The sequence below is a fragment of the Bombina bombina genome, chromosome 3 (genome assembly GCF_027579735.1).
Source record: "Bombina bombina isolate aBomBom1 chromosome 3, aBomBom1.pri, whole genome shotgun sequence".
NCBI lineage: Eukaryota > Metazoa > Chordata > Amphibia > Anura > Bombinatoridae > Bombina > Bombina bombina.
In genome coordinates this window covers 24,174,733-24,201,537 of record NC_069501.1, presented here as the reverse complement: position 1 = coordinate 24,201,537, position 26,805 = coordinate 24,174,733, and the positions used below count along the sequence as shown (strand labels likewise).

Below are 26,805 nucleotides of genomic sequence, written 5' to 3'. Positions count from 1 at the left end.
CAGTTATGGAATGACCTCCCTCACACTTTAAAAACTTCCCCAAGCCTAAAATCCTTTAAGAGATCCCTCTCTACATATCTCAAAACAGAATGTGCCTGTCATGGTTGATTACATATTTCCTACCTGTTCTATGTTAAATGTTTGCATATATTGGGTATTATTATTGTTTTTGTATTTTTTTGTACCCTATTGTATCAATGCAATGTTTTGTGGTCCCTGGACATACTTGAAAATGAGAGAAATCTCAATGTATCCTTCCTGGTAAAATATTTTATAAATAAATAATATATATATATATATATATATATATATGTGTGTGTGTATATATGTGTATATATATATATATATATATATATATATGTGTGTATATATATATATATACACACAAAACACGGAAGGGAACTGCACTCTCATACCGGATCGGGTACACATCCCATGACCCTGCAACATGCTCAGCCCTGGGTGCCACTGGCACTCGCAGGAAGCTGTGCTGTCCCCAGAGCCACAGGCAGTTAGCCCCAGACAGGTCTGGGTGCAAGAACCATAGGGAAAATTACAAAACAAATTAATACAACACACAGAGAAAACCCAGCACTCACTTACAAGGATTTGAAAGCTTGCATTGTGTGGCTGTTTTAGGGTCCCAGGTATTGGAAAGGACCTTGATGAGGTACCTGGGCTTGTTCCATTTGGCCAGGTGCGGTTACTAACCTTTCCATTTTTGCTTTTAAATCTTAGCTGAGAGCTTGTAAGTGAGTGCTAGGTTTTCTCTCTGTGTTGTATTCATTTGTTTTGTAATTTTCCCTATGGTTCTTGCACCCAGCCCTGTCTGGGGTTAACTGCCTGTGACTCTGGGGACAGCACAGCTTCCTGTGAGTTCCAGTGGCACCCAGGGCTGAGCATGTTGTAGGGTCATGGGATGTGTACCCGGTCCGGAATGAGAGTGCAGTTCCCTTCCGTGTTTTGTATATGTCTAGGGTGATTACATATGCCTGTGCACCCTTCCCTTGTTCCCAGTTTGTTTGGATTTGAAAGCTTGCATTGTATGGCTGTTTTAGGGTCCCAGGTATTGGAAAGGACCTTGACGAGGTACATGGGCTTGTCCCATTTGGCCAGGTGCGGTAACTAACCTTTCCATTTTTGCTTTTAAATCTTAGCTGAGAGCTTGTAAGTGAGTGCTGGGTTTTCTCTGTGTGTATTAATTTGTTTTGTAATTTTCCCTATGGTTCTTGCACCCAGACCTGTCTGGGGCTAACTGCCTGTGGCTCTGGGGACAGCACAGCTTCCTGCGAGTGCCAGTGGCACCCAGGGCTGAGCATGTTGCAGGGTCATGGGATGTGTACCCGGTCCGGTATGAGAGTGCAGTATATATGCATACAAGTACTTTAATGTGATGAAACGTTTTTGGGGATCTCGTCCCCTTCGTCAGCATGCAATTATGATACAAAACAAATCTTTTATAGTGTTAACAATTCAAACAAACACACCTTTCTCTTGTAAGGTGTATCCAGTCCACGGATCATCCATTACTTGTGGGATATTCTCATTCCCAACAGGAAGTTGCAAGAGGACACCCACAGCAGAGCTGTAATATAGCTCCTCCCCTAACTGTCATAGCCAGTCATTCTCTTGCAACTCTCAACAAGCAAGGACGTTGTAGGAGAGAAGGGTTAAATATAGCTAGTTTATTTTCTTCAATCAAAAGTTTGTTATTTTTAAATAGTACCGGAGTTGTGCTATTTTATCTCAGGCAGTAAATAGAAGAAGAATCTGCCTGAGGTTTCTATGATCTTAGCAGGTTGTAACTAAGATCCATTGCTATTCTCACATATGTCTGAGGGGATTACACAGATGAGGTAACTTCAGCGAGAGAATGGCGTGCAGTTTATTCTGCTATCAGGTATGTGCAGTTATAATTTTTTCTAGAGATGGAAAACACTAGAAAATGCTGCTGATACCGGATTAATGTAAGTTAAGCCTGAATACAGTGATTTAATAACGACTGGTATCATGCTTACTCCCAGGGGTAATACCCTTATGATATTGCAATATAAACGTTTGCTGGCATGTTTAATCGTTTTTATATATGCATTGGTGATAAAACTTTATTGGGGCCTAGTTTTTTCCACATGGCTGGCTTAAATTTTGACTAGAAACAGTTTTACTGAGGCTTTCCACTGTTATAGTATAAAAGTTACAGTTGGTGCAGTTAAAATTACAAACTGTGACATCCAGCTTCCCTCAGGAGTCCCCTGTATGCTATAGGACATCTATAGGACAGCTCAAAGGCTTTCCAAAGTCGTTTATTGGGGAAGGTAGGACCACAGCTTGCTGTGGCAGTTGGTTGTGACTGTTAAAAAACACAAACAAAAAACAATTATGCAATTATGATACAAAACAATTATGCAATTATGATACAAAACAAATCTTTTATAGTGTTAACAATTCAAACAAACACACCTTTCTCTTGTAAGGTGTATCCAGTCCACGGATCATCCATTACTTGTGGGATATTCTCATTCCCAACAGGAAGTTGCAAGAGGACACCCACAGCAGAGCTGTAATATAGCTCCTCCCCTAACTGTCATAGCCAGTCATTCTCTTGCAACTCTCAACAAGCAAGGACGTTGTAGGAGAGAAGGGTTAAATATAGCTAGTTTATTTTCTTCAATCAAAAGTTTGTTATTTTTAAATAGTACCGGAGTTGTGCTATTTTATCTCAGGCAGTAAATAGAAGAAGAATCTGCCTGAGGTTTCTATGATCTTAGCAGGTTGTAACTAAGATCCATTGCTATTCTCACATATGTCTGAGGGGATTACACAGATGAGGTAACTTCAGCGAGAGAATGGCGTGCAGTTTATTCTGCTATCAGGTATGTGCAGTTATAATTTTTTCTAGAGATGGAAAACACTAGAAAATGCTGCTGATACCGGATTAATGTAAGTTAAGCCTGAATACAGTGATTTAATAACGACTGGTATCATGCTTACTCCCAGGGGTAATACCCTTATGATATTGCAATATAAACGTTTGCTGGCATGTTTAATCGTTTTTATATATGCATTGGTGATAAAACTTTATTGGGGCCTAGTTTTTTCCACATGGCTGGCTTAAATTTTGACTAGAAACAGTTTTACTGAGGCTTTCCACTGTTATAGTATAAAAGTTACAGTTGGTGCAGTTAAAATTACAAACTGTGACATCCAGCTTCCCTCAGGAGTCCCCTGTATGCTATAGGACATCTATAGGACAGCTCAAAGGCTTTCCAAAGTCGTTTATTGGGGAAGGTAGGACCACAGCTTGCTGTGGCAGTTGGTTGTGACTGTTAAAAAACACAAACAAAAAACAAGAAAAAAAAAGTCTATTTCGTTTTTTGATCCGTTTTTTGAACTAAGGGGTTAATCATCCATTTGCAAGTGGATGCAATGCTCTGTTAGCCTATTACATACACTGTAAAAATTTCATTTGATTTACTGCATTTTTTCACAGTTTTTCAAATTCTGACAAAATTTGTTTCTCTTAAAGGCACAGTACCGTTTTTTATATTTGCTTGTTAACTTGATTTAAAGTGTTTTCCAAGCTTGCTAGTCTCATTGCTAGTCTGTATAAACATGTCTGACATAGAAGAAACTCCTTGTTCATTATGTTTAAAAGCCATGGTGGAACCCCCTCTTAGAATGTGTACCAAATGTACTGATTTCATTTTATGCAATAAAGATCATATTCTGTTTTTAAAAAAAATTATCACCAGAGGAATCTGACGAGGGGAAAGTTATGCCGACTAACTCTCCCCACGTGTCAGACCCTTTGACTCCCGCCCAAGGGACTCACGCTCAAATGGCGCCAAGTACATCTAGGATGCCCATAGCGTTTACTTTACAAGACATGGCGGCAGTCATGGATAATACACTGTCAGCAGTATTAGCCAGACTACCTGAACTTAGAGGTTAGCGAGATAGCTCTGGGGTGAGACAAAATGCAGAGCATACTGACGCTTTAAGAACCATGTCTGATACTGCCTCACAATATGCAGAAGCTGAGGAAGGAGAGCTTCAGTCAGTGGGTGATGTTAATGACTCAGGAAAGATACCTGATTCTAATATTTCTACATTTAAATTGAAGCTTGAACACCTCCGCGTGTTACTTAGGGAGGTTTTAGCTGCTCTTAATGACTGTGATACCATTGCAGTGCCAGAGAAATTTTGTAGACTGGATAAATGCTTTGCAGTGCCGGTGTGTACTGATGTTTTTCCAATACCTAAAAGGTTTACAGAAATTATTAATAAGGAATGGGATAGACCAGGTGTGCCGTTCTCTTCCCCTCCTATTTTTAGAAAAATGTTTTCCAATAGACGCCACCACACGGGACTTATGGCAGACAGTCCCTAAGGTGGAGGGAGCAGTTTCTACTCTAGCAAAGCGTACTACTATCCCTGTCAAGGACAGTTGTGCTTTTTTAGAGCCAATGGATAAAAAATTAGAAGGTTACCTTAAGAAAATATTTATTCAACAAGGTTTTATCCTACAGCCCATTGCATGCATTGCCCCTGTCACTGCTGCTGCGGCGTACTGGTTTGAGTCTCTGGAAGAGGCTTTACAGGTAGAGACTCCATTGGATGACATAGTTGGCAAACTTAGAGCACTTAAGCTAGCCAATTATTTTATTTCTGATGCCATTGTTCATTTGAATAAACTAACGGCTAAGAATTCTGGTTTTGCTGTACAGGCGCGCAGAGCGCTATGGCTTAAATCATGGTCAGCTGACGTGACTTTAAAATCTAAGCTACTTAACATTCCCTTCAAGGGGCAGACCCTATTCGGGCCTGGTTTGAAGGAGATTATTGCTGATATCACGGGAGGAAAAGGTTGTGCCCTTCCTCAGGACAGGTCCAAATCTAGGGCCAAACAGTCTAATTTTCGTGCCTTTCGAAACTTCAAGGCAGGTGCGGCATCAACTTCCTCTAATAATAAACAAGAGGGAACTTTTGCTCAATCCAAGACGGTCTGGAGACCAAACCAGACCTGGAAAAAAGGTAAGCAGGTCAAAAAGCCTGCTGCTGCCTCTAAGACAGCATGAAGGAACGACCCCCTATCCGGTAACGGATCTAGTAGGGGGCAGACTTTCACTGTTCGCCCAGGCGTGGGCAAGAGATGTTCAGGATCCCTGGGCGTTGGAAATTATATCCCAGGGATATCTTCTGGACTTCAAAGCTTCCCCCCCCCCAAAAGGGAGATTTCACCTTTCACAATTATCTGCAAACCAGATAAAGAGTGAGGCATTCTTACACTGTGTACGAGACCTCCTAGTTATGGGAGTGATCCATCCAGTTCCAAAGGAGGAACAGGAACAGGGTTTTTACTCAAATCTGTTTGTGGTTCCCAAAAAAAAGGGAACCTTCAGACCGATTTTGGATCTAAAGATCTTAAACAAATTCCTCAAAGTTCCGTCGTTCAAGATGGAAACTATTCGTACCATCCTACCACTGATCCAGGAGGATCAATATATGACTACAGTGGATCTAAAGGATGCTTATCTTCACATTCCGATACACAAAGATCATCATCGGTTTCTCAGGTTTGCCTTTCAAGACAGGCATTACCAGTTGTAGCTCTTCCCTTTGGATTAGATACAGCCCCAAGAATCTTTACAAAGGTTCTAGGGTCGCTTTTGGCGGTCCTAAGGCCGCGGGGCATAGCAGTAGCCCCTTTATTTAGACGACATCCTGATACAGGCGTCAAACTTCCAAATTGCCAAGTCTCATACGGACGTAGTACTGGCATTTCTGAGGTTGCATGGGTGGAAAGTGAACGAGGAAAAGTGTTCTCTATCCCCACTCACAAGAGTTTCCTTTCTAGGGACTCTGATAGATTCTGTAGAAATGAAAATTTACCTTGACGGAGTCCAGGTTATCAAAGCTTCTAAATTCCTGTCGGGTTCTTCATTCCATTCCGCGCCCTTTGGTGGCTCAGTGTATGGAAGTAATCGGCTTAATGGTAGCGGCAATGGACATAGTGCCGTTTGCACGCTTACATCTCAGACCGCTGCAACTATGCAGGCTCAGTCAGTGGAGCGGGGATTTCACAGATTTGGCCCCTCAACTGAATCTGGACAAAGAGACCAGGGATCCTCTTCCCTGGTGGCTATCTCGGGTCCATCTGTCCAAAGGTATGACCTTCGCAGGCCAGATTGGACTATTGTAACAACAAATGCCAGCCTTCTAGGTTGGGGTGCAGTCTGGAACTCCCTGAAGGCTCAGGGATCGTGGACTCAGGAGGAGTCTCTCCTTCCAATAAATATTCTGGAACTAAGAGCGATATTCAAGGCTCTTCAGGTTTGGCCTCAGTTAGCAACTCTGAGGTACATCAGATTTCAGTCGGTCAACATCACGACTGTAGCTTACATCAACCATCGAGGGGGAACAAGAAGTTCCCTAGAGATGTTAGAAGTTTTAAAAATAATTCACTGGGCAGAGATTCACTCTTGCCACCTATCGGCTATCCATATCCCAGGTGTAGAGCACTGGGAGGCGGATTTTCTAAGTCGTCAGACTTTTCATCCGGGAGAGTGGGAACTCCATCCGGAGGTATTTGCACAACTGTTTCTCCGTTGCGGCAAACCAGAACTGGATCTCATGGTGTCTCGCCAGAACGCCAAGCTTCCGTGTTATGGATCCAGGTCCAGGGATCCCAAGGCGACACTAATAGATACTCTAGCAGCGCCCTGGTCTTTCAACCTGGCTTATGTGTTTCCACCGTTTCCTCTGCTCCCTCGACTGATTGCCAAGATCAAGCAGGAGAGAGCATCAGTGATTCTGATAGCACCTGCGTGGCCACGCAGGACCTGGTATGCAGATCTAGTGGACATGTCATCCTTTCCACCATGGTCTCTGCCTCTGAGACAGGACCTTCTACTTCAGGGTCCTTTCAACCATCCAAATCTAATTTCTCTGAGGCTGACTGCCTGGAGATTGAATGCTTGATTTTATCAAAGCGTGGCTTCTCCGAGTCAGTTATTGATACCTTAATACAGGCACGAAAGCCTGTCACCAGGAAAATTTACCATAAGGTATGGCGTAGATATCTTTATTGGTGTGAATCCAAGGGTTACTCATGGAGTAAGGTCAGGATTCCTAGGATTTTATCTTTTCTCCAAGAAGGTTTGGAAAAAGGATTGTCAGCTAGTTTCTTAAAGGGACAGATTTTTGCTCTGTCTTTTGCACTAGCGTCTGGCAGATGTTCCAGACGTTCAGGCATTTTGTCAGGCTTTAGTTTGAATCAAGCCTGTGTTTAAACCTGTTGCTCCACCATGGAGCTTAAACTTGGTTTTTAAGGTTCTTCAAGGAGTTCCGTTTGAACCTCTTCATTCCATAGATATCAAACTTTTATCTTGGAAAGTTCTTTTTTTTTTTTTTTTTTTTTGTAGCTATTTCCTCGGCTCGTAGAGTCTCTGAGCTATCTGCCTTACAATGTGATTCTCCTTATCTGATTTTTCATACGGATAAGGTAGTCCTGCGTACCAAACCTGGGTTCTTACCTAAGGTGGTATCTAACAAGAATATCAATCAAGAGATTGTGGTTCCATCCTTGTGTTACACAATATGGACGTGGTCTGTGCTTTAAAGTTTTACTTACAAGCTACTAAAGATTTTCGTCCAACATCTGCTTTGTTTGTTGTCTACTCTGGACAGAGGAGAGGTCAAAAGGCTTTGGCAACCTCTTTTTCTTTTTGGCTAAGAAGCTTAATCCGCTTAGCCTATGAGACTGCTGGACAGCAGCCTCCTGAAAGGATTACAGCTCATTCCACTAGAGCTGTGGCTTCCACTTGGGCCTTTAAAAATGAGGCTTCTGTTGAACAGATTTGCAAGGCGGCGACTTGGTCTTCGCTTCATACTTTTTCAACATTTTACAAATTTGATACTTTTGCTTCTTCGGAGGCTATATTTGGGAGAAAGGTTTTACAGGCAGTGGTTCCTTCCATTTAAGTTCCTGCCTTGTCCCTCCCTTCATCCATGTACTTTAGCTTTAGTATTGGTATCCCACAAGTAATGGATGATCCGTGGACTGGATACACCTTACAAGAGAAAACACAATTTATGCTTACCTGATAAATTTATTTCTCTTGTGGTGTATCCAGTCCACGGCCCGCCCTGTCATTTTAAGGCAGGTAATTTTTAAATTTAAACTACAGTAACCACTACACCCTATGGTTCCTCCTTTCTCGGCTTGTTTTCGGTCGAATGACTGGCTATGACAGTTAGGGGAGGAGCTATATTACAGCTCTGCTGTGGGTGTCCTCTTGCAACTTCCTGTTGGGAATGAGAATATCCCACAAGTAATGGTTGATCCGTGGACTGGATACACCACAAGAGAAATAAATTTATCAGGTAAGCATAAATTGTGTTTTTACCCAAAACAGCGCCAGTTTTCCGTGAGTGGAACGCATCTTGCGTTCCACTGAAAAGCCAAAACGGGAAGTTTAGTTTCGTCACTTCCGGTCGTGACCAGAATGTGAAAAATCATTTAACATCGATATTGGATAAATACATTCAAAGTGCCCAATGATCAAGACTTATAAACTATGTGACATGCATACATATTGTGGCCATACTATTACCAGCACATGGACAAATATTAGCTGTACACGAAGCAACCAAATGTATGCCATGGATACCGCCAGAAACATTAAAGGTGCATAAGCGGATACTCTTTGCACAGTTAGATCCGAATGTGCTGATATAGTGTGTTACATTATTAAAGTGATTATACATTCCTGTGTAACACATATAGGTGTCTTGGTGAAAAATACAAAGTAATTTCAAATAGATAGGGGTTCTAAATTATGGATCACTTCCTCATATCAAACATAAGAAAAATAAAAAATGTGATCAGACTTAAATTCCGCAGTCTATTACCCTGTGTAATAGACTGCGGGATTTAAGTCTGATCACATTTTTTATTTTTCTTATGTTTGCACCTTTAATGTTTCTGGCGGTATCTATGGCAACCGTGTACTTGGTTGCTTCTTGTACAGCTAATATTTGTCCATGTGCTGGTATTAGTATGGCCACAATATGTATGCATGTCACATAGTTTATAAGTCTTGATCATTGGGCATTTTGAATGTTTTTATCCAATATTGATGTTAAATGATTTTTCACATTCTGGTCACGACCGGAAGTGAAACTAGACTTCCGGTTTCGGCTTTTCAGTGGAATGCAATTGGCGCTGTTTTGGGTAAAAGGTTTGTTTGTTTGAATAGTTAACACTATAAAAGCTTTGTTTTGTATCATAATTGCATGCTGACAAAGGGGACGAGATCCCCAAAAAGTTTCATCACATTAAAGTACTTGTACTTGTGTTTCAAAAAGACCTGTGAGTGCAGCCTTTATTTTGTATTTACCTGCATCCTTGCACCCAGGCTGTTGTCATTAGGAGGGCTGAGCTGGAGTCTTGTTACACACACACATATATATATATATATATATATATATAAATATTACAAGAAGTTTAATCTAATTACACCTAATCTAAGCCCCCTAATAAAATATCCCTCCAAAATAATAAAATTCCCTATACTAAACTAAATTACAAAGTAATCAGCTCTTTTACCAGCCCTTAAAATGGCTTTTTGCGGGGCATTGTCCCAAAGTAATCAGCTCTTTTACCTGTAATATACAATACAATACCCCCCCAACATTACAACCCACCACCCACACACCCCTACTCTAAAACCCACCCGATCCCCTCTTAAAAAAACCCTAACACTACCCCCTTGAAGATCACCCTACCTTTAGCCGTGTTCACCCAGCCGGGCACCGATGGGTCAAAAGAGGACATCCGGACCGGCAGAAGTCTTCATCCTATCCGGGCAGAAGAGGACATCCGGACCGGCAGACATCTTCATCCAAGCGGCATCTTCTATCTTCATCCATCCGACGAGGAACGGCTCCATCTTGAAGACCTCCGGCGCGGAACATCCTTCCTGCACGACGACTACCCGACGAATGGCTGGTCCTTTAAATGACGTCATCCAAGATTGGTTGATTTAATCAGCCAATCGGATTTTTCCTACCTTAATTCTGATTGGTTGATTTAATCAACCAATCGGATTTTTCCTACCTTAATTCCGATTGGCTGATAGAATCCTATCAGCCAATCGGAATTCGAGGGACGCCATCTTGGATGACGTCATTTAAAGGACCAGCCATTCGTCGGGTAGTCGTCGTGCAGGAAGGATGTTCCGCGCCGGAGGTCTTCAAGATGGAGCCGTTCCTCGTTGGATGGATGAAGATAGAAGATGCCGCTTGGATGAAGATGTCTGCCGGTCCGGATGTCCTATTCTTCCCGGATAAAGGTAGGGTGATCTTCAAGGGGGTAGTGTTAGGTTTTTTTTAAGGGGGGATCGGGTGGGTTTTAGAGTAGGGGTGTGTGGGTGGTGGGTTGTAATGTTGGTAAAAGAGCTGATTACTTTGGGGCAATGCCCCGCAAAAAGCCCTTTTAAGGGCTGGTAAAAGAACTGATTACTTTGTAATTTAGTTTCGGATAGGGAATTTTATTATTTTGGAGGGATTTTTTATTTTTTTATTAGGGGGCTTAGATTAGGTGTAATTAGATTAAACTTCTTGTAATATTTTTTTATTTTTTGTAATTTAGTGTTTTTTTTTGTAATATAGTTTAGTTTATTTAATTGTATTTTAGTTTAGATAATTGTAGTTTAATTTATTTAATAAATTTATTGATAGTGTAGTGTTAGGTGTATTTGTAATTTAGGATTTATTTTACAGGTAATTTTGTAATTATTTTAACTAGGTAGCTATTAAATAGTTATTAACTATTTAATAGCTATTGTACCTAGTTAAAATAAATACAAAGTTGCCTGTAAAATAAATATAAATCCTAAAATAGCTATAATGTAACTATTAGTTATATTGTAGCTATATTAGGGTTTATTTCATAGCTCTGTATTTAGTTTTAAATAGGAATAATTTTTTTAATTATAGTAATTTTATTTTGATTTATTAAAAATAGATTTAAGTTAGGGGGGGTTAGGGTTAGACTTAGGTTTATGGGTTAATAACTTTAATATAGTAGCGGCAACGTTGGGGGCGGCAGATTAGGGGTTAATAATTGTAGGTAGGTGTCAGCGATGTTAGGGGCGACAGATTAGGGGTTAATAAAATTTAATATAGTGTTTGCGAGGCGGAAGTGTGGCGGTTTAGGGGTTAATACATTTATTATAGTGGCGGCGATGTCCGGTCTGCAGATTAGGGGTTAATAAGTGTAGGTAGGTGACGGCGACATTGGGGGCGGCAGATTAGGGGTTAATAACTATAATGTAGGTGTCGACGATGTTAGGGGCAGCAGATTGGGGGTTCATAGGTATAATGTAGGTGGTGGCGGTGTCCTGTCGGCAGATTAGGGGTTAAATGTTTTAATATAGTGTTTGCGATGTTGGGGGGCCTCGGTTTAGGGGTACATAGGTAGTTCATGGATAGCACTTTAGTTAAGAGCTTTATGTTCCGCGTTAGCCCATAAAGCTCTTAACTACTGACTTTTAAATGCGGTAGGAGTCTTGGCGGTAGAGGCTGTACCGCTCACTTCTTCCAAGACTCGTAATACCAGCGTTAGGCAAATCCCATTAAAAAGATAGGATACACAATTGGCGTAAGGGGATTTGCGGTATGGAAAAGTCGCGGAAGAAAAGTGAGCGGTACACCTTTACCTGCCATACTCGTAATACCAGCGGGCGTTAAAAAGCAGCGTTAGGACCCCTTAACGCTGCTTTTTAAGGCTAATGCAGAACTCGTAAACTAGGCGAATGAGTGTTAGGTAGACGGTACAATGAGTGTTAGGTAGATGGTACAATGAGTGTTAGGTAGATGGTACAATGAGTGTTAGGTAGACGGTACAATGAGTGTTAGGTAGATGGTACAATAAGTGTTAGGTAGATGGTACAATGAGTGTTAGGTAGACGGTACATTGAGTGTTAGGTAGATGGTACAATGAGTGTTAGGTAGATGGTACAATGAGTGTTAGGTAGACGGTACAATGAGTGTTAGGTAGACGGTACAATGAGTGTTAGGTAGACGGTACAATGAGTGTTAGGTAGACGGTACAATGAGTGTTAGGTACACGGTACAATGAGTGTTAGGTAGATTGTACAATGAGTGTTAGATAGACGGTACAATGAGTGTTAGGTAGATGGTACAATGAGTGTTAGGTAGACGGTACAATGAGTATTAGGTAGACGGTACAATGAGTGTTAGGTAGACGGTACAATGAGTGTTAGGTAGACGGTACAATGAGTGTTAGGTAGACGGTACAATGAGTGTTAGGTAGATGGTACAATGAGTGTTAGGTAGATGGTACAATGAGTGTTAGGTAGACGGTACAATGAGTGTTAGGTAGATGGTACAATGAGTGTTAGGTAGACGGTACAATGAGTGTTAGGTAGACGGTACAATGAGTGTTAGGTAGATGGTACAATGAGTGTTAGGTAGATGGTACAATAAGTGTTAGGTAGACGGTACAATGAGTGTTAGGTAGATGGTAAAATGAGTGTTAGGTAGACGGTACAATGAGTGTTAGGTAGATGGTACAATGAGTGTTAGGTAGACGGTACAGTGAGTATTAGGTAGACGGTACAATGAATGTTAGGTAGACGGTACAATGAGTGTTAGGTACACGGTACAATGAGTGTTAGGTACACGGTACAATGAGTGTTAGGTAGACGGTACAATGAGTGTTAGGTAGACGGTACAATGAGTGTTAGGTAGACGGTACAATGAGTGTTAGGTAGACGGTACAATGAGTGTTAGGTAGACGGTACAATGAGTGTTAGGTAGACGGTACAATGAGTGTTAGGTAGACGGTACAATGAGTGTTAGGTAGACGGTACAATGAGTGTTAGGTAGACGGTACAATGAGTGTTAGGTAGACGGTACAATGAGTGCTAGGTAGACGGTACAATGAGTGTTAGGTAGACGGTACAATGAGTGTTAGGTAGATGGTACAATGAGTGTTAGGTAGACGGTACAATGAGTGCTAGGTAGACGGTACAATGAGTGTTAGATAGACGGTACAATGAGTGTTAGGTACACGGTACAAGTGTTCAATACAGCCTGCATTACGTATCCTAATGAACGTATGTAATGCGCCTTACATTTTGTGCTCAGCTCCAGCAACACAAGGAGGCAATATCTCAGTGCCCCTGGCAGTAACTGTCTCCCTGCAGACGCATGTGTGGGCAGGACTGGGAGCCACTGCTGCAGGTCCCTATGTAGAGGGTTTGAGTTTATACTAATTTTGTGTTGCTGGTTACCTCTCTCGGAATATCTACTATTTAAAATACTCATGCCTGGATCATATCTAGATATGCTTCACATGCTCTTTAAAAGTCCTCAAGCTTTTATAAGAAACATTTTTTATGTTACCTGCATATTGTAAAATTGTTATTTTAAACTGAAATGCACTACAGTTTTAATTACTGCCCTATGCTTCATTAAAGGGATATTATTTAGTAAATAAATGTTAGGCAAGTTTAGTTAATCATTTTTGTACAAAGTTCACCATTAAAGGGACATTGAACACTAAATATATTTTATAAGCACAGTATTGAGGTTATTCCCCGCCTCCCTAAAGTCATGGGTGGCGCCATATTGAATTCTCACACTACTTTCCACTGGTAAACTGTTTGCACATGTGCAGCAACTCTCCTTCAGATACCTGCATTCTAAGTTCCAATATGGCAGCGCCATGATTAGAGGGAGGGGCACAAAACCTATTTAGTGTTCAGTGTCCCTTTAAGGTCTATGGTGATGTTTTTAGATAAATCATTTGTCATAAGCCACTATATTAGTTGTGTGAATATTGAAGATGCAGGTTTAGTTTCTATAAAGCAGGGCACAACAAGCCCATTTGTTACAGACCACTGTGGCCATGGTTTAGACCCCCATAACATTCACTGGCCCCCCCTCAGCAGCTGCCACCAGCTGCACCTAAAATAAAATAACAAAGCGAGTGTATAGAGGAACTGAGTGTGACATAACATAACAAGGTGAGTGTATAGAGGAACTGAGTGTGACATAAAATAACAAGGTGAGTGTATAGAGGAACCGAGTGTGACATAAAATAACAAGGTGAGTGTATAGAGGAACTGAGTGTGACATAAAATAACAAGGTGAGTGTATAGAGGAACCGAGTGTGACATAAAATAACAAGGTGACTGTATAGAGGAACCGAGTGTGACATAAAATAACAAGGTGAGTGTATAGAGGAACTGAGTGTGACATAAAATAACAAGGTGAGTGTATAGAGGAACCGAGTGTGACATAAAATAAAAAGGTGAGTGTGTAGAGGAAACGAGTGTGACATAAAATAACAAGGTGAGTGTATAGAGGAACCGAGTGTGACATAAAATAACAAGGTGAGTGTATAGAGGAACTGAGTGTGACATAAAATAACAAGGTGAGTGTATAGAGGAACTGAGTGTGACATAAAATAACAAGGTGAGTGTATAGAGGAACTGAGTGTGACATAAAATAACAAGGTGAGTGTATAGAGGAACCGAGTGTGACATAAAATAACAAGGTGAGTGTATAGAGGAACTGAGTGTGACATAAAATAACAAGGTGAGTGTATAGAGGAACCGAGTGTGACATAAAATAACAAGGTGAGTGTATAGAGGAACCGAGTGTGACATAAAATAACAAGGTGAGTGTATAGAGGAACCGAGTGTGACATAAAATAACAAGGTGAGTGTATAGAGGAACTGAGTGTGACATAAAATAACAAGGTGAGTGTATAGAGGAACCGAGTGTGACATAAAATAACAAGGTGAGTGTATAGAGGAACTGAGTGTAACATAAAATAACAAGGTGAGTGTATAGAGGAACCGAGTGTGACATAAAATAACAAGGTGAGTGTATAGAGGAAACGAGTGTGACATAAAATAACAAGGTGAGTGTATAGAGGAACTGAGTGTGACATAAAATAGCAAGGTGAGTGTATAGAGGAACCGAGTGTGACATAAAATAACAAGGTGAGTGTATAGAGGAACCGAGTGTGACATAAAATAACAAGGTGAGTGTATAGAGGAACCGAGTGTGACATACAATAACAAGGCGAGTGTATAGAGGAACTGAGTGTGACATAAAATAACAAGGTGAGTGTATAGAGGAACTGAGTGTGACATAAAATAGCAAGGTGAGTGTATAGAGGAACTGAGTGTGACATAAAATAACAAGGTGAGTGTATAGAGGAACCGAGTGTGACATAAAATAACAAGGTGAGTGTATAGAGGAACCGAGTGTAACATAAAATAACAAGGTGAGTGTATAGAGGAACCGAGTGTGACATACAATAACAAGGTGAGTGTATAGAGGAACTGAGTGTGACATAAAATAACAAGGTGAGTGTATAGAGGAACTGAGTGTGACATAAAATAACAAGGTGAATGTATAGAGGAACTGAGTGTGACATAAAATAACAAGGTGAGTGTATAGAGGAACAGTGTGACATAACATAACAAGGTGAGTGTATAGAGGAACCGAGTGTGGCATAAAATAACAAGGTAAGTGTGTAGAGGAACTGAGTGTGACATAAAATAACAAGGTGAGTGTATAGAGGAACCGAGTGTGACATAAAATAACAAGGTGAGTGTATAGAGGAACCGAGTGTGACATAAAATAACAAGGTGAGTGTATAGAGTAACCGAGTGTCACATAAAATAACAAGGTGAGTGTATAGAGGAACCGAGTGTGACATAAAATAACAAGGTGAGTGTATAGAGGAACCGAGTGTGACATAAAATAACAAGGTGAGTGTATAGAGGAACCGAGTGTGACATAAAATAACAAGGTGAGTGTATAGAGGAAACGAGTGTGACATAAAATAACAAGGTGAGTGTATAGAGGAACTGAGTGTGACATAAAATAACAAGGTGAGTGTATAGAGGAACTGAGTGTGACATAAAATAGCAAGGTGAGTGTATAGAGGAATAGTGTGACATAAAATAACAAGGTGAGTGTATAGAGGAACTGAGTGTGACATAAAATAACAAGGTGAGTGTATAGAGGAACTGAGTGTGACATAAAATAACAAGGTGAGTGTATAGAGGAACCGAGTGTGACATAAAATAACAAGGCGAGTGTATAGAGGAACAGTGTGACATAAAATAACAAGGTGAGTGTATAGAGGAACCGAGTGTGACATACAATAACAAGGTGAGTGTATAGAGGAACTGAGTGTGACATAAAATAACAAGGTGAGTGTATAGAGGAACCGAGTGTGACATACAATAACAAGGTGAGTGTATAGAGGAACCGAGTGTGACATAAAATAACAAGGTGAGTGTATAGAGGAACCGAGTGTGACATAAAATAACAAGGTGAGTGTATAGAGGAACTGAGTGTGACATAAAATAACAAGGTGAGTGTATAGAGGAACTGAGTGTGACATAAAATAACAAGGTGAGTGTATAGAGGAACTGAGTGTGACATAAAATAACATGGTGAGTATATAGAGGAACTGAGTGTGACATAAAATAACAAGGCGAGTGTGTAGTGTGTCCTAGAATCGCTTTAGTTTGCCATTATTATTTTTGTTAGTACAGATACCAATTCTCAAATCCGGAATTCCAAAATCTATACTTTTTAATTAATATTTAAAAAAAAAATTTGGATCAAAAATGACTATTTTCCCGCCTGTAAGTTACAATCTTCTCTGCTCATGCCTGTTATTGTGTCCAGAAATGCAAATAATAATCTATATAAGAACAACTATTACTTTCTGTAGTGTACTCTCTCTCTGAGGGTGCTACGTATACAAAAGTAATAACATGTTATAAAGCTGCCTTTAGCTTGCATGTATAAGCTGCTTTATGTAACTGTTGCCTAAATGACATAAGATATTATTGTTGACACTTGGTCCTGTAACATTTTAATGATCCAAATATTCCAAAATCCAAACTTTTCTTAAATTCAGAACTTTTCCTGTCCAAAGCAGTTTGGATAAAGCGTTTTCTACCTGTAATGTTATTTGTCAGTAAATCTGTGTGTTTAGCATTTTTACGGCTAGATTTAGAGTTTGGCGTTAGCCGTCAAAAGCAGCGTCAAAAATCAGCCAATCAGATTCAAGTTCAATCCGATTGGCTGATCCAATCAGCCAATCAGATTGAGCTCGCATTCTATTGGCTGTTCCGATCAGCCAATAGAATGCGAGCTCAATCTGATTGGCTTATTGGATCAGCCAATCGGATTGAACTTGAATCGGATTGGCTGATTTAATCAGCCAATCAGATTTTTCCTACCTTAATTCCGATTGGCTGATAGAATCCTATCAGCCAATCGGAATTCGAGGGATGCCATCTTGGATGCCGTCATTTAAAGGAACCTTCATTCGGCGAGTAGGCGTCGGTTGAAGAGGATGGATCCGCGTCGGCTGGGAAGAAGATGGCTCTGCTCCACTCCGTTTGGATGAAGATAGAAGATGCCGCTTGGATGAAGATGTCTGCCGGTCCGGATGTCCTCTTCTGCCTGGATAGGATGAAGACTTCTGCCGGTCTGGATGTCCTCTTCTGCCCCATCAGATGAAGACTTCGGCCCGGCTGGGTGAACACGACTCAAGGTAGGGAGATCTTCAGGGGGGTAGTGTTAGGTTTATTTAAGGGGGGTTTGGGTTAGAGTAGGGGTATGTGGGTGGTGGGTTTTAATGTTGGGGGGGTTGTATTTTTTTTTACTGGCAAAGAGCTGATTACTTTGGGGCATCCCCCGCAAAAAGCCCTTTTAAGGGCTGGTAAAAGAGCTGGTTACTTTTTCATTTAGAATAGGGTAGGGACCTTTATTATTTTGGGGGGCTTTTTTATTTTATTAGGGGGTTTAGAGTAGGTGTAATTAGCCTAATATTCTTGTAATCTTTTTTTATTTTTTGTAATTTAGTGGGGTTTTTTTTTTGTAATTTAGTTTAGTTTATTTAATTGTATGTAATTGTAGGTAATTTATTTAATTAATTTATTGATAGTGTAGTGTTAGGTTTAATTGTAACTTAGGTTAGGATTTATTTTACAGGTATATTTGTATTTATTTTATTTAGGTAGCTATTAAATAGTTCTTAACTATTTAATAGCTATTGTACCTAGTTAAAATAAATACAAAGTTGCCTGTAAAATAAATATAAATCCTAAAATAGCTACAATATAATTATTCGTTATATTGTAGCTATATTAGGGTTTATTTTACAGTTAAGTATTTAGTTTTAAATTGGAATACTTTAGTTAATAAGATTTAATTTATTTCGTTAGACTTTAATTATATTTAACTTAGGGGGGTGTTAGGGTTAGACTTAGCTTTAGGGGATAATACATTTATTAGAGTAGCGGCGAGGTCCGGTCGGCAGATTAGGGGTTAATACTATTTATTATAGGGTTTGCGAGGCGGGAGTCCGGCGGTTTAGGGGTTAATAACTTTATTAGAGTAGCGGCGAGGTCCGGTCAGCAGATTAGGGGTTAATGAGTGTAGGCGACGTTGGGGGGGGGCAGATTAGGGGTTAATAAATATAATATAGGTGTCGGCGATGTTAGGGGCAGCAGATTAGGGGTACATAGGTATAATGTAGGTTGCGGCGGTGTCCGGAGCTGCAGATTAGGGGTTAATTGTGTAATGCAGGTGTCCGCGATAGCGGGTGCGACAGATTAGGGGTTAATATGTGTAAGGTTAGGGGTGTTTAGACTCGGGGTTCATGTTAGGGTGTTAGGTGTAGACTTAGAGAGTGTTACCCCATAGGAAACAATAGGGCTGCGTTAGGAGCTGAACGCTGCTTTTTTGCAGGTGTTAGGTTTTTTTTCAGCCCAAACAGCCCCATTGTTTCCTATGGGGATATCGTGCACGAGCACGTTTTCCCATCTTACTGCTACCGTAAGCAACACTGGTATTTTGGGTTGAAGTGGAGCTAAGTTAGGCTCAACACACCCTTTTTTGAGCCTAACGCAGCCCCTCAGACAACTCTAAATATCAGCGTTGTTGGAAGGGTGCATTGGGAAAAAAAGCAGTGTTGGCTACGCGGGTCTTTACCGACAAAACTCTAAATCTAGCCGATAATTTGTCATTTCTTTTATTTAACATTATTTATTGTTAATGGGGTTTTTATTCTCACCCTATTTATTAGTGTATAATAACAATATTGTCTAATCATTACATTGTTTTGTGATTAGTTATATGTTAGGCTTTTTAACAGATACAAATACTTAAATGGACATTAATAAATAACTGAATGTTCTTTGCTGTGCAGAAAGTAACCAGTTTAATGAATTGGTTGGAGGCAGCGTCACTTTCCGTGCGGACCATGGCAATACAGCAACAGAGATAACTTGGAAGAAAGGAGATGATAAATTGGCTGATGTGGAGAGCAATATAGCACCTTATTTTTATATCCTGGGTGACCGAGCCAGTGCGGATTTGTCCTCTGGGACCCTGACCATAAGGAACTTGATTGTTTCAGATTCAGCAATGTACACAGCAGAGGTTCTAATACACGGACAATACGACAAACGTCATTTCAAGCTCACTGTGTTTGGTAAGTGCTATAGATACTTGTACAATAAATACAACACTGGGCTATCAGTGTGTTCGGTAAGTGCTATAGATACTTGTACAATAAATACAACACTGGGCTATCAGTGTGTTTGGTAAGTGTTATAGATACTTGTACAATAAATACAGCACTGGGCTATCAGTGTGTTCGGTAAGTGCTATAGATACTTGTACAATAAATACAACACTGGGCTATCAGTGTGTTTGGTAAGTGCTATAGATACTTGTACAATAAATACAACACTGGGCTATCAGTGTTTTTGGTAAGTGTTATAGATACTTGTACAATAAATACAGCACTGGGCTATCAGTGTGTTCGGTAAGTGCTATAGATACTTGTACAATAAATACAACACTGGGCTATCAGTGAGTTTGGTAACTAACAGGGACATGAAACCCTAGACAAGACAGAGGATTATAGAAAGATAATGTTCTACTTTATTTCTATCACATTTACTTCATTCTCTTGGTGTCCTGTGTTGCATAGCTTACCTAGGTAGACTCAGAAGCGTGCACGTGTTTGGAGCAATAGCAGCAGTTTTGCATCTCTGCTTATAACAATGCTGTACACCTTTGCTCACTCACTGGGAACAAACAGCAAAACCGCTTCCATTTGAGAATGAGGCGTCACTTGTTCTCCTGGGATGCAGGTGATTACCAGAGGGCCTTGTGAGGGGTTTAGGGGGTTGTTATTAAATGCAGGGGGAGCTGCTGGGGCTTATTATTAAATGTAGGAGGAGCTGCTGGGGGTTATTATTAAATGTAGGAGGAGCTGCTGGGGGTTATTATTAAATGCAGGAGGAGCAGCTGGGGGTTATTATTAAATGCAGGAGGAGCTGCTGGGGGTTATTATTAAATGTAGGAGGAGCTGCTGGGGGTTATTATTAAATGCAGGAGGAGCAGCTGGGGGTTATTATTAAATGCAGGGGGAGCTGCTGGGGGTTATTATTAAATGCAGGGGGAGCTGCTGGGAGTTATTATTAAATGCAGGGGGAGCTGCTGGGGGTTATTATTAAATGCAGGAGGAGCAGCTGGGGGTTATTATTAAATGCAGGAGGAGCTGCTGGGGGTTATTATTAAATGCAGGAGGAGCAGCTGGGGGTTATTATTAAATGCAGGGGGAGCTGCTGGGGGTTATTATTAAACGCAGGGGGAGCTGCTGGGGGTTATTATTAAATGCAGGAGGAGCAGCTGGGGGTTATTATTAAATGCAGGAGGAGCAGCTGGGGGTTATTATTAAATGCAGGAGGAGCTGCTGGGGGTTATTATTAAATGCAGGAGGAGCTGCTTGGGGTTATTATTAAATGCAGGAGGAGCAGCTGGGGGTTATTATTAAATGCAGGGGGAGCTGCTGGGGGTTATTATTAAATGTAGGAGGAGCTGCTGGGGGTTATTATTAAATGCAGGAGGAGCAGCTGGGGGTTATTATTAAATGCAGGAGGAGCTGCTGGGGGTTATTAAATGCAGGAGGAGCTGCTGGGGGTTATTAAATGCAGGAGGAGCTGCTGGGGGTTATTATTAAATGCAGGAGGAGCTGCTGGGGGTTATTATTAAATGCAGGAGGAGCAGCTGGGGGTTATTATTAATTGCAGGAGGAGCAGCTGGGGGTTATTATTAAATGCAGGGGGAGCTGCTGGGGGTTGGAGGCAGCGTCACTTTCCGTGCGGACCATGGCAATACAGCAACAGAGATAACTTGGAAGAAAGGAGATGATAAATTGGCTGATGTGGAGAGCAATATAGCACCTTATTTTTATATCCTGGGTGACCGAGCCAGTGCGGATTTGTCCTCTGGGACCCTGACCATAAGGAACTTGATTGTTTCAGATTCAGCAATGTACACAGCGGAGGTTCTAATACACGGACAATACGACAAACGTCATTTCAAGCTCACTGTGTTTGGTAAGTGCTATAGATACTTGTACAATAAATACAACACTGGGCTATCAGTGTGTTCGGTAAGTGCTATAGATACTTGTACAATAAATACAACACTGGGCTATCAGTGTGTTTGGTAAGTGTTATAGATACTTGTACAATAAATACAGCACTGGGCTATCAGTGTGTTCGGTAAGTGCTATAGATACTTGTACAATAAATACAACACTGGGCTATCAGTGTGTTCAGTAAGTGCTATAGATACTTGTACAATAAATACAGCACTGGGCTATCAGTGTGTTTGGTAAGTGCTATAGATACTTGTACAATAAATACAACACTGGGCTATCAGTGTGTTTGGTAAGTGCTATAGATACTTGTACAATAAATACAACACTGGGCTATCAGTGTGTTTGGTAAGTGTTAGATACTTGTACAATAAATACAACACTGGGCTATCAGTGTGTTTGGTAAGTGCTATAGATACTTGTACAATAAATATAGCACTGGGCTATCAGTGTGTTTGGTAAGTGCTATAGATACTTGTACAATAAATATAGCACTGGGCTATCAGTGTGTTTGGTAAGTGCTATAGATACTTGTACAATAAATACAACACTGGGCTATCAGTGTGTTTGGTAAGTGCTATAGATACTTGTACAATAAATACAACACTGGGCTATCACTGTGTTTGGTAAGTGCTATAGATACTTGTACAATAAATACAACACTGGGCTATCAGTGTGTTTGGTAAGTGCTATAGATACTTGTACAATAAATACAACACTAGGCTATCAGTGTGTTTGGTAAGTGCTATAGATACCTGTACAATAAATACAACACTGGGCTATCAGTGTGTTTGGTAAGTGCTATAGATACTTGTACAATAAATACAACAATGGGCTATCAGTGTGTTTGGTAAATGCTATAGATACTTGTACAATAAATACAACACTGGGCTATCAGTGTGTTTGGTAAATGCTATAGATACTTGTACCATAAATACAACACTGGGCTATCAGTGTGTTTGGTAAGTGCTATAGATACTTGTACAATAAATACAACACTGGGCTATCAGTGTGTTTGGTAAGTGCTATATATACTTGTACAATAAATACATCACTGGGCTATCAGTGTGTTCGGTAAGTGCTATAGATACTTGTACAATAAATACAACACTGGGCTATCAGTGTGTTTGGTAAGTGCTATAGATACTTGTACAATAAATACAACACTGGGCTATCACTGTGTTTGGTAAGTGCTATAGATACCTGTACAATAAATACAACACTGGGCTATCAGTGTGTTTGGTAAGTGCTATAGATACTTGTACAATAAATACAACACTGGGCTATCAGTGTGTTTGGTAAGTGCTATAGATACTTGTACAATAAATACAACACTGGGCTATCACTGTGTTTGGTAAGTGCTATAGATACTTGTACAATAAATACAACACTGGGCTATCAGTGTGTTTGGTAAGTGTTATAGATACTTGTACAATAAATACAGCACTGGGCTATCAGTGTGTTCGGTAAGTGCTATAGATACTTGTACAATAAATACAACACTGGGCTATCAGTGTGTTTGGTAAGTGCTATAGATACTTGTACAATAAATACAACACTGGGCTATCAGTGTGTTTGGTAAGTGCTATAGATACTTGTACAATAAATACAACACTGGGCTATCAGTGTGTTCGGTAAGTGCTATAGATACTTGTACAATAAATACAACACTGGGCTATCAGTGTGTTTGGTAAGTGTTATAGATACTTGTACAATAAATACAGCACTGGGCTATCAGTGTGTTCGGTAAGTGCTATAGATACTTGTACAATAAATACAACACTGGGCTATCAGTGTGTTCGGTAAGTGCTATAGATACTTGTACAATAAATACAACACTGGGCTATCAGTGTGTTTGGTAAGTGCTATAGATACTTGTACAATAAATACAACACTGGGCTATCAGTGTGTTTGGTAAGTGCTATAGATACGTGTACAATAAATACAACACTGGGCTATCAGTGTGTTTGGTAAGTGCTATAGATACTTGTACAATAAATACAACACTGGGCTATCAGTGTGTTCGGTAAGTGCTATAGATACTTGTACAATAAATACAACACTGGGCTATCAGTGTGTTTGGTAAGTGCTATAGATACTTGTACAATAAATACAACACTGGGCTATCAGTGTGTTTGGTAAGTGCTATAGATACGTGTACAATAAATACAACACTGGGCTATCAGTGTGTTTGGTAAGTGCTATAGATACTTGTACAATAAATACAACACTGGGCTATCAGTGTGTTTGGTAAGTGTTAGATACTTGTACAATAAATACAACACTGGGCTATCAGTGTGTTTGGTAAGTGCTATAGATACTTGTACAATAAATATAGCACTGGGCTATCAGTGTGTTTGGTAAGTGCTATAGATACTTGTACAATAAATACAACACTGGGCTATCAGTGTGTTTGGTAAGTGCTATAGATACTTGTACAATAAATACAACACTGGGCTATCACTGTGTTTGGTAAGTGCTATAGATACTTGTACAATAAATACAACACTGGGCTATCAGTGTGTTTGGTAAGTGCTATAGATACTTGTACAATAAATACAACACTGGGCTATCAGTGTGTTTGGTAAGTGCTATAGATACCTGTACAATAAATACAACACTGGGCTATCAGTGTGTTTGGTAAGTGCTATAGATACTTGTACAATAAATACAACAATGAGCTATCAGTGTGTTTGGTAAATGCTATAGATACTTGTACAATAAATACAACACTGGGCTATCAGTGTGTTTGGTAAGTGCTATAGATACTTGTACAATAAATACAACACTGGGCTATCACTGTGTTTGGTAAGTGCTATAGATACCTGTACAATAAATACAACACTGGGCTATCAGTGTGTTTGGTAAGTGCTATAGATACTTGTACAATAAATACAACACTGGGCTATCAGTGTGTTTGGTAAGTGCTATAGATACTTGTACAATAAATACAACACTGGGCTATCACTGTGTTTGGTAAGTGCTATAGATACTTGTACAATAAATACAACACTGGGCTATCAGTGTGTTTGGTAAGTGTTATAGATACTTGTACAATAAATACAGCACTGGGCTATCAGTGTGTTCGGTAAGTGCTATAGATACTTGTACAATAAATACAACACTGGGCTATCAGTGTGTTTGGTAAGTGCTATAGATACTTGTACAATAAATACAACACTGGGCTATCAGTGTGTTTGGTAAGTGCTATAGATACTTGTACAATAAATACAACACTGGGCTATCAGTGTGTTTGGTAAGTGCTATAGATACTTGTACAATAAATACAACACTGGGCTATCAGTGTGTTCGGTAAGTGCTATAGATACTTGTACAATAAATACAACACTGGGCTATCAGTGTGTTTGGTAAGTGTTATAGATACTTGTACAATAAATACAGCACTGGGCTATCAGTGTGTTCGGTAAGTGCTATAGATACTTGTACAATAAATACAACACTGGGCTATCAGTGTGTTCGGTAAGTGCTATAGATACTTGTACAATAAATACAACACTGGGCTATCAGTGTGTTTGGTAAGTGCTATAGATACTTGTACAATAAATACAACACTGGGCTATCAGTGTGTTTGGTAAGTGCTATAGATACGTGTACAATAAATACAACACTGGGCTATCAGTGTGTTTGGTAAGTGCTATAGATACTTGTACAATAAATACAACACTGGGCTATCAGTGTGTTCGGTAAGTGCTATAGATACTTGTACAATAAATACAACACTGGGCTATCAGTGTGTTTGGTAAGTGCTATAGATACTTGTACAATAAATACAACACTGGGCTATCAGTGTGTTTGGTAAGTGCTATAGATACGTGTACAATAAATACAACACTGGGCTATCAGTGTGTTTGGTAAGTGCTATAGATACTTGTACAATAAATACAACACTGGGCTATCAGTGTGTTTGGTAAGTGTTAGATACTTGTACAATAAATACAACACTGGGCTATCAGTGTGTTTGGTAAGTGCTATAGATACTTGTACAATAAATACAACACTGGGCTATCAGTGTGTTTGGTAAGTGTTAGATACTTGTACAATAAATACAACACTGGGCTATCAGTGTGTTTGGTAAGTGCTATAGATACTTGTACAATAAATATAGCACTGGGCTATCAGTGTGTTTGGTAAGTGCTATAGATACTTGTACAATAAATACAACACTGGGCTATCAGTGTGTTTGGTAAGTGCTATAGATACTTGTACAATAAATACAACACTGGGCTATCACTGTGTTTGGTAAGTGCTATAGATACTTGTACAATAAATACAACACTGGGCTATCAGTGTGTTTGGTAAGTGCTATAGATACTTGTACAATAAATACAACACTGGGCTATCAGTGTGTTTGGTAAGTGCTATAGATACCTGTACAATAAATACAACACTGGGCTATCAGTGTGTTTGGTAAGTGCTATAGATACTTGTACAATAAATACAACACTGGGCTATCAGTGTGTTCGGTAAGTGCTATAGATACTTGTACAATAAATACAACACTGGGCTATCAGTGTGTTTGGTAAGTGCTATAGATACTTGTACAATAAATACAACACTGGGCTATCAGTGTGTTTGGTAAGTGCTATAGATACGTGTACAATAAATACAACACTGGGCTATCAGTGTGTTTGGTAAGTGCTATAGATACTTGTACAATAAATACAACACTGGGCTATCAGTGTGTTTGGTAAGTGTTAGATACTTGTACAATAAATACAACACTGGGCTATCAGTGTGTTTGGTAAGTGCTATAGATACTTGTACAATAAATATAGCACTGGGCTATCAGTGTGTTTGGTAAGTGCTATAGATACTTGTACAATAAATACAACACTGGGCTATCAGTGTGTTTGGTAAGTGCTATAGATACTTGTACAATAAATACAACACTGGGCTATCACTGTGTTTGGTAAGTGCTATAGATACTTGTTCAATAAATACAACACTGGGCTATCAGTGTGTTTGGTAAGTGCTATAGATACTTGTACAATAAATACAACACTGGGCTATCAGTGTGTTTGGTAAGTGCTATAGATACCTGTACAATAAATACAACACTGGGCTATCAGTGTGTTTGGTAAGTGCTATAGATACTTGTACAATAAATACAACAATGAGCTATCAGTGTGTTTGGTAAATGCTATAGATACTTGTACAATAAATACAACACTGGGCTATCAGTGTGTTTGGTAAGTGCTATAGATACTTGTACAATAAATACAACACTGGGCTATCAGTGTGTTTGGTAAGTG

At 39.9% G+C, this 26,805-nt stretch overlaps 1 protein-coding gene across 5 annotated transcripts in view; it reads left to right on the top strand.

Annotated features, from left to right (window-relative positions):
* The window catches only part of CD58 (CD58 molecule), a 753,750-nt gene that overhangs the window by 57,010 nt on the left and 669,935 nt on the right, over positions 1 to 26,805 (top strand). For all 5 annotated transcript variants that reach the window (XM_053705745.1, XM_053705746.1, XM_053705749.1 and 2 more), the window contains exon 2: positions 19,286 to 19,570. In XM_053705745.1, the coding sequence (XP_053561720.1) occupies positions 19,286 to 19,570 (285 nt within the window). The remainder of the gene's footprint in view (positions 1 to 19,285; positions 19,571 to 26,805) is intronic.